At 30.2% G+C, this 8,151-nt stretch overlaps 1 protein-coding gene across 1 annotated transcript; it reads right to left on the bottom strand.

Annotated features, from left to right (window-relative positions):
• Nucleotides 1–578: 578 nt before the first annotated feature.
• On the bottom strand, nt 579–7,836 carry LOC132723087 (calcitonin gene-related peptide type 1 receptor-like). The gene is made up of 9 exons (XM_060707751.1): nt 7,749–7,836; nt 6,502–6,655; nt 5,782–5,932; nt 4,928–4,988; nt 4,385–4,451; nt 3,590–3,672; nt 2,813–2,948; nt 2,343–2,384; nt 579–1,813 (listed from the first exon to the last, which is right to left on the bottom strand). The coding sequence occupies exons 2-9, from the start codon at nt 6,574–6,576 to the stop codon at nt 1,601–1,603; spliced, it is 828 nt and encodes a 275-aa protein (XP_060563734.1). The 5' UTR covers nt 6,577–6,655; nt 7,749–7,836; the 3' UTR covers nt 579–1,600.
• Between the last annotated feature and the right edge of the window lie 315 nt (nt 7,837–8,151).

The following is an 8,151-nucleotide window of genomic DNA, read 5'->3' as shown; positions in this document are numbered from 1 at the left end:
TCATGCCTTTTGTTTTACTTCAAATCTAAACTCACTTGTTAGAACTACTGTCAATCTGTATGAGCTCCGACATTATTATGATTAATCGGCGAGGGGTTCCAGATACAAAAATCTAATTTGATATTTCCTTCAGGAAATGGATGATGGGAGCACACTTAATTTGACTCGTGACTGAATGTAAATAACAAAATAATAATAAAGAAATTTTTTTTATTAAAATTCATATGGCAAAGTTACTTTACCAAAACGGGAATGACATACAACAATAAAATCTATATACAGTGTATGTAACCTTAACAATAAATAAAACAATTTACAAAGTAGTCATATTCAAAAAGAAAGAAAACAAAGATTTAAAATAGGAAATATAATTATTTTCCATCAATAAAAAAATACATGGCAGCATACAACAGTATCGTACAAAAATATTTTATTGTAATACAGTCGACTAGACATACATGTTTAATCAAACACTACTTCACTAATTCAGACAATAATTTGGGTTGATATGCATAAACAAAAAAGTGAAACCACTATATCTATTGGAGCAGTTTCATTTAAATTAGGCATCGATTCAAAGAAAGATTTTTTAAACTGGAAAAAATTAAATAGCAAAATCAATCGTTGAGGTAAAGATCAAGAGTAAGTTTTAATTTTAGAAAGATGGTTATACTAATTGCTAAATGTCATTTACTCTTAGTCTCATAGAGTCTTCTTGCCCTCATGCCTGACCCTATCTGTTAGTTTTTGGTCGGAGTTTGATTAAAATATACAGGAACAAAGGGTAAAATATTGGATCTTACATTCGTTGTCATTTTGTAGACATATATTAGTCTAGGCAATTGTTAGCGAGCTAGATAATATTTCAGGGAAGAATGTAAGTAAGTCAATATTATAAATAACAATAAAAATAAAATTCTACGTTAACACATGATACATCAAATTCCAAGAAAAGTCTTAACCAATCATGTGAAGTGCATTTTTCAAACTGTATTCGCCAGTTGACGTTCTTTCGGATAAGTGAGGTCCGGAAGTTTTTTTATATTGATGTTGGTTTATGAAAATATGAAGAAATAGACAAAATGAAAGCCTAAATATTTTAAGATCAGACATCAAGACAGAACTGTATGGAGAAGATGCAATGTCGATTATATATTGAAATATTACGTTTAAAATTAGTGACGTCATTTGATAACAAATGTGAAACCTAAATGATGTAATCATATCAGTCAACGATGGTAAAGTTTTCGTGAACATCACTTTTTTGACACAAACGTGTATGCTTACAGATAACTATCGAATTCGAGAAGAAATAGATCATAGAACTGTTACTCTTGTAAAATATCACGAAAAAGGTTGAACTGAAATTGGTTGGTACATTCGAGGTAGGGAATTAATGCAAGATAATAGCACCAACATTGTGGATAATTTTGTTGATTACGGAAAGAAAACTAAAAGTATCTGACGCACACACGTTTAATAATACCTTATATAAGACAATTTGAAAACGTAGGGGCAATATATCTTTAAAAAACGTTTGAAATACAGAGTACAAGAATTTCGATTTATACATTCTGATAGACGTATTAACTGCAGACGTTTACAGTGGCTGGGATTCACGGGAATGGGGCGTTGAAGGACTTAGACCATCACTTAAACAAGGTTCTAAACTATCTTTTCTAGAATTAGTAATTTCTGTTCTTTGGCCAACTGAGTTATTAAAGTGAAGACTCAATGTGGCATTCAACCGTTTTGAACTAGAATGTCCTTCCATATGGTAGCGTCTAATGGATCTCATGATTTGTGTTGCAACCTGTAAAATATGAAACTTAAATTAGAATCTGATTCTACATAACTTAATGCACTGTGAACGTGTTAACATCAATATATATCCATATTCTGTATCATTTTTTATAATTGCATTGAACTTAGCCACAAAAAATATGAATCTATGAAATATTCTTTTAGCTATTCATGTAAACATTTTCACCATTGCATTTGATTATTTAATCGACTGTATATGTTAATGGACGTAAAATCAATTGATCTTTTTTAAAGCAAATCAGTAATTTTTGTTTCATTTTTGTAATAGATTTTCATGCACACCAACAGGCCGTTTCAAATTTGTCAAGCTTAATTGGTCAATAAAGATCTCAGGTGCCCCCTCGGCACGTTTGAGCATCTAAGTAGAACTGCCGACCTTCCGTAAGCAAGCTGCCTCACACAAAAGAATGAAAAGTCTCTGGCAGGACTCGGATCCACAGCAAAGAGGGTCGACATATAATTATATTGAAAGGAAAAAAATGTAAGACATTTGCTTTTAAAAGATGATAACTTTTTACCTCTCCATTGAAAAAACAGAATATCAATGCTACAATAAGTCCCTGAAACAAAGATGGGCTTTCGTTAGATAATAACATTGTTAAAGACTTAGTCAGCATGTATGTCTTAGCAATAGCCAGGGAAAATAAAAGTTGATTTAAGTTTTTATTATTTGAACTTATTTAAGTTCATGATTATTTATTTAGTGTGTGGGGTCGAGCATGATGTAAATTTTAATGACTCGCCGGAGAAATTTCTCTCTGACAACTGATCGAGGGTATTGAGTCTTATGGTACCCTGTTCTACATCGCTGATTAAGAAAGCATGTATGATAAGTGGTTAGACACTTGTTGTAGAGAATTTGTATTTATTATTGGTTAGTTGTCCAGAAAAGCCGATTAGGTAGACCGACCACAGAGATGTGAAAATCGGCGAGAAAACTAACTATTAAAAGAATCAAACAAACGAATTAAGTATATTTATATTATACCTGTGAGTTTATAACTATTTCTGTAAATCTCTCGTAATGTACAGCCACTTGATTTAGAGGCTCCTTTCTATAAATAGTAATGGCCAGTTGAACACCAAAAAGTGGAATAAGAACAAATGTTGCTTTCAAGGCACGACTGAAATACAAACAGTGAAATAATAATTGACAAAGGTGTCGTAATAAGCATAATTCTTTAAGGGCTTTCATGTTTTAATGTGGAACACTGATTCAGACGGAGCTAGGTTGCGTAGTAGATAGTTTGCTCTAAGCTCTGCCGTCAATCATGATCCCCATTCAAACTAAGCTAGCAACATTTGTAATCCTGCCTTAGTGGCGTTTTAAGGTATTCAATTGTTCACTATCATGAAAAAACAACAATTAGTAACATGTATCTCTATCATTGAATCAAGGAACGCTTTAAATTAAAAGCGTTGTTCTAAAGCAAATAAATTGAAATTTTGCTAACTAGATATCTATGACTTTAAATGATATATATTGCATTTATTAAACAAGACATATATTGCTAACTAGATATCTATGATTTTAAATAATACATATTGCAGTTATTAAACAAGACATAAAGCGTGCATAATTTTTCTAAGTAAACGACGAAAACATTTTGATATTTAAATGCCTTTTGTGAAGAAATTGCACACAGAATCTTTCAAGACAAATATTACAATCCTAGCAATAATTTAAGCTTATTCCAGACTTTTACAATGTTATTTCTTACCATTGCGATTATAAATATAGGTTTTGCAAATTAAAAAAAGTTACCGGAAATTACTCGGTTCATTTGGGTGTGCCTGAAGCTGTGTTAACAAAATTCGAAGAATACTACACAAGAAGAAAATGTTGATCTGAAATAAACAATGGTAAAATTAATGCAAAGGAAGATCGTTTTGTTAACGGTTTTAATAATTTTCTAGTTATCCTGTTTAATCGAGCTTGACACGAGTTTCGAATATAATATACCTAACTCAAAATAACCCTAACGGCAACATTATTTTAAGGTCTATGAAAACAATACACACATTTAAATATAACAATGAGCGTTCTCTATCAACATGAAACGCTATATATTTTTAAATTAAGATTTCAATAGCATTTAATAGTAAAATTTAGTCATTTAAAACTCATTGTGCTTCAGACGATATTGACAAACAGAAGGTTACCGAGTTTGAAACAAAAATATGACTCAGACTTAAATTATAAAAAAAACATGTTACATTACATTATTTAATCAAACTCCATATTTATGTTAATCTAATTAATAAGCAATTCTGGTGGAATGGCATAGATAATCTCACATGTTTGACAGATGCAACAATGAAAAAAAACTTTTAGTTTTCCCCGACGTTCGGCGGGTTTCGGACATTTACGAACGGAATACGCAGAAGACGTTCGCCATTATGTTGTACATATAACTATATATAGCACAAACTAGTAAATGAATACAAAGTATTGAATACGGATACAGACTTTCTTATTTCTGCAGTCGAAGATTATTGTATATTCACCAGATACCTGGTACGTATATATGTATAATAAATAATGTAGAAGGTGAATTACTGTAAGGCAAGCCAAGTTTGGTGCGTATATGATATACTCCTTGTCCCCAATACTGATAGCCCAGCAACTGTAACATAATTGTGTTATTACAGGAATTAATGAAACATATAAAATAATTGATATATAGATTAGTCGAACATTTTATTTCATATCTTTAAATAAAATTATCTAATGTTTGCTGTGTTTATTTTGGCATTGATAAATGTCAGTTAAAAGTGATTTCTCTCGCCAGTTTTCAACAACATGCTCATGTCATTGATGCATTACTTACTTTAAGGTAATTATCATATATACATGTCTAGATAATATAGAATAAAGGGTACGTCTTGGGACATTTTCGAACACTTGGAACTACCTGCTTATAATTCAAGAATTTTTTTCACAACCGATACCACACGGAAACAATATTAAAATAAATAAAAGTTTTATATTTTGCAATTATATTAAAATGTGACCATAAAAATATTGCTGCCTCATACAGTGTTCTCAGTTAGCTTGAAAATAACAACAACAAAAAAAAACAGAACAGAAAACAACGCAAACCTTTCATTTGCGGACACAACTCTAATTACTGCGTACGCCCCGCAAAACAGTAACGGAATACCTAGAATTTAAATATACATATACAAATACAAACTTAATGTTAGAAAATATGATAAAATCAAATTCATCTATATGCGGCAGTTCACTATCTAACTCATACTAATCTAATGCGTTAATATGTTACGAATTAGACTAAAATACCACACATAAACATTTACATATCATATACATCGCAATTCCTTGCTCAATGTCAAAGACATTGTTTATGCTATCAAATGTCCATTTCCCGATAAATTATTGTGATCCTCACCCAATGTCATGCCTAAATCTTACTATCTTTTATCATGTCAAATGTCATAATTTCTATATCGTGCAGTTCCAGACAATTTATGTTCCTATAAATAAACCTTTTATCTTTCCTTAACAAGTTCAGAGAGTAGTGTATCTTAAATAGAAGGTCACAGAACTCTTAAGGGCACATAAAATCTCAGAAAGAAATATTATATTCTTTTTGTAAAAGGGAAAACGTGTACAGTAGTAATTATAGATTAGGAATATTCTTTACTTTTTATCATCTGCTGTAAATTATGCCGAATGTAAATTTCTGATACAGGTTGCAAATTGTAAACAAAGTGGTATTTAGACTTTCATACAAAATACTTTATAACTATAACTGTATCAATTGTCAAAAGCAAAGTTCACCTATATAGTCAATGAGTAACACTTTCTTAACTTTAACTAGACATCAAACAAAAATAAATTGTTTTTTTTTTTAAATAAAAAGATAAATCTGTTTTTTTTGGCTTAATGTGCCTTTAATATTCGTCATTAAAGTTATAAACTATTTTACTCACCCCAACCTGCTAAATATATAAACAGAAGTCTCTTTGGTGGAGAGAAAGCATTTGATATCAGTCGATAAAGATAAAACCCTTCACAGAACATCCACGAATAGTTTGTGCTTGAAAAATACAGCTTCAAGAAAGACAACAATTTGCAAGTGGCCTGAAGAATAAAAATCATGCTTGGTTATATGCTTATAATTTAACATGCGTGTTATGTTTTGGTAGATAACGAGTTAATTTTTCTAGGCATAGTAACGAAGTAAAATCTTACTATTAATCAAGTGACAATGTTTTAGTTTTGAAAAAGGAACAGAACAAGGGATGAAAATCATAAACTTATACAAGTTGCAATAGTATATTAAAGTTTTGTACATATACATAGATATATCGTAGACGAATCCTTATTTACTTTGATCTGATAATTTATCCATTAAATAAATTTAATTATATGATATAATACAATTAAAAGATAAAGTTATGAACATATCCGTATATACTGTTTTTCCGAATAATAATTGTTAGGTATCAGAATTTGACGAGGTTACAGGAGATGTTTGATATCGCTTTGTTTGGTGAAATAAAGTTAATGGCTTTGATACTACATGTATAACAATAAAATTCCTACATATTTCAGGTTCAGTTTATAAATATTTTTGTGACAAAGAAAAGGTTAAGTTTTATTTTGCAAAATATTCATTAACTACAGTTCTAAAATATGTTCTTTCTTACTGTATTCCTATGCATCAGTGTGTCTTTCATATGGCGGTTGGTAATTTTGTCGTATGTTACAAAGAGATTCCACATAAGACCAAGTGCGTTACATATGATGAATGAAATAAAAAAGTTGATATGAATTCGGATTCTGTGTTGCCGTCTAAGATTTCTGTAAAATAGATAACAAACGTGCATTAATAGCCCCTTTTTCAGAGACTGTTGTAAACGCATTGCAATTACTAGTGTGACAATTTTTCATTGGCGCTATAGAGTCTTAAAATCATAAGAATGAAATGCAATTCAAAAAGAGATTTCACGGAATACAATAAAAATAATTTTAATTTAAAACAAAAATGCAGAGTTCGGTTTGTTTCCATGGAAAGAAAGTTGATTATTTTCTTACGAATCTATTCGTACAAAATTTTTATTCCATTCTAATGAATGAATTTAAAGAGATTAAAATATGTGGTGTATAACATAACCTGAAAACAGGAATGAATGCTCATTTATGTAAGCCCAGGCGTGAATAAATTGTGTTTTGTGGGATTTAAGGTTTAAAATAGTGGGGACAATTTTACTTTAAATAAACCCTATTTTGGACAAAATTTTTGAAAATGTATTTAACTTACCCAATTTTAATTTACTTAAAAAATAAATGGTCCAAATTGATACACTTCTAAGTAAAAATTTTGATATTTAATAACAACTGAAAAAGTCTTATAAAAAATTTTTCTTACAAAAAATTTAAAATTGAATAAAAGGACAATTCGCTTTAAATCATAACTACCAGTTAAAACAAAGCTTACTTATTTGAACCGATTAAAGATTGAATAAAATTAATGTAAAGCTGTTTCCAGATTCACCTTTTCAGATTCATGAAATCAATTACCCTTTGAAATAGGTTTGTTATTTTTCATTACACAAATAAAAGGGCAAAATTCATTAAGCAGTATTAGACAATTAGTAGCAATGACTTTATTATCTAAATTTAAGTTACACTTAAGGTTTTATGACTACTTTTCAGCTGTTCTGTTGAAAATAGACGTCAGATACCAATAAGTACATTATTTCAGACAGGGGATAAAATCCGAGTAGAACCACTGATTTAACCCATAACCTTACTGGATGGCTACTTCACATGGAAGAGCCTGAAGTTCAAGGTGGGCTTTGAAGCCACAGCGGTGATGGACTCTTGTAAATAATAAATTGTGTAATTCATTACGTTTATAAGGCATATATTGTAGATATTACAGAACACTTACTTATACAAGAGGAATATGATAACAGATGGGACCAATAGTAGTAAACTTGCTACCTGACAGCCAACTGATATGTAAATAGTAACACGTATCTCCTGAAAAAATGAACACTTCTGTTAGAATAAGAACTACAGTATGCACATTCCTAAAATTAGTGACAAAGGGACACATTATTTTTTAAAAAACACAATATTATAAATTATTCCTACTATTTATAGATATTACATGAATGAGCTTACACAAATATATGTAATATTTGACATCCCTCATAAATTAAACTGAATGTTAACCTGAGAAATAAAACGGAATCCCTAAATAACGCCCCAAAAGATAAAATGTTGTACACTCGGTTTGACTGATATATAAAGTTATACGATTGTGACAAGTAAAACGTTGTACTGCACAA

This window comes from Ruditapes philippinarum, unplaced genomic scaffold (assembly GCF_026571515.1).
Source record: "Ruditapes philippinarum isolate M1 unplaced genomic scaffold, ASM2657151v2 ctg91_1_1_1_1, whole genome shotgun sequence".
Classification (NCBI taxonomy): domain Eukaryota; kingdom Metazoa; phylum Mollusca; class Bivalvia; order Venerida; family Veneridae; genus Ruditapes; species Ruditapes philippinarum.
Note: the sequence above shows the minus strand (reverse complement) of the source record. Positions and strands in the feature narration are given on the sequence as shown.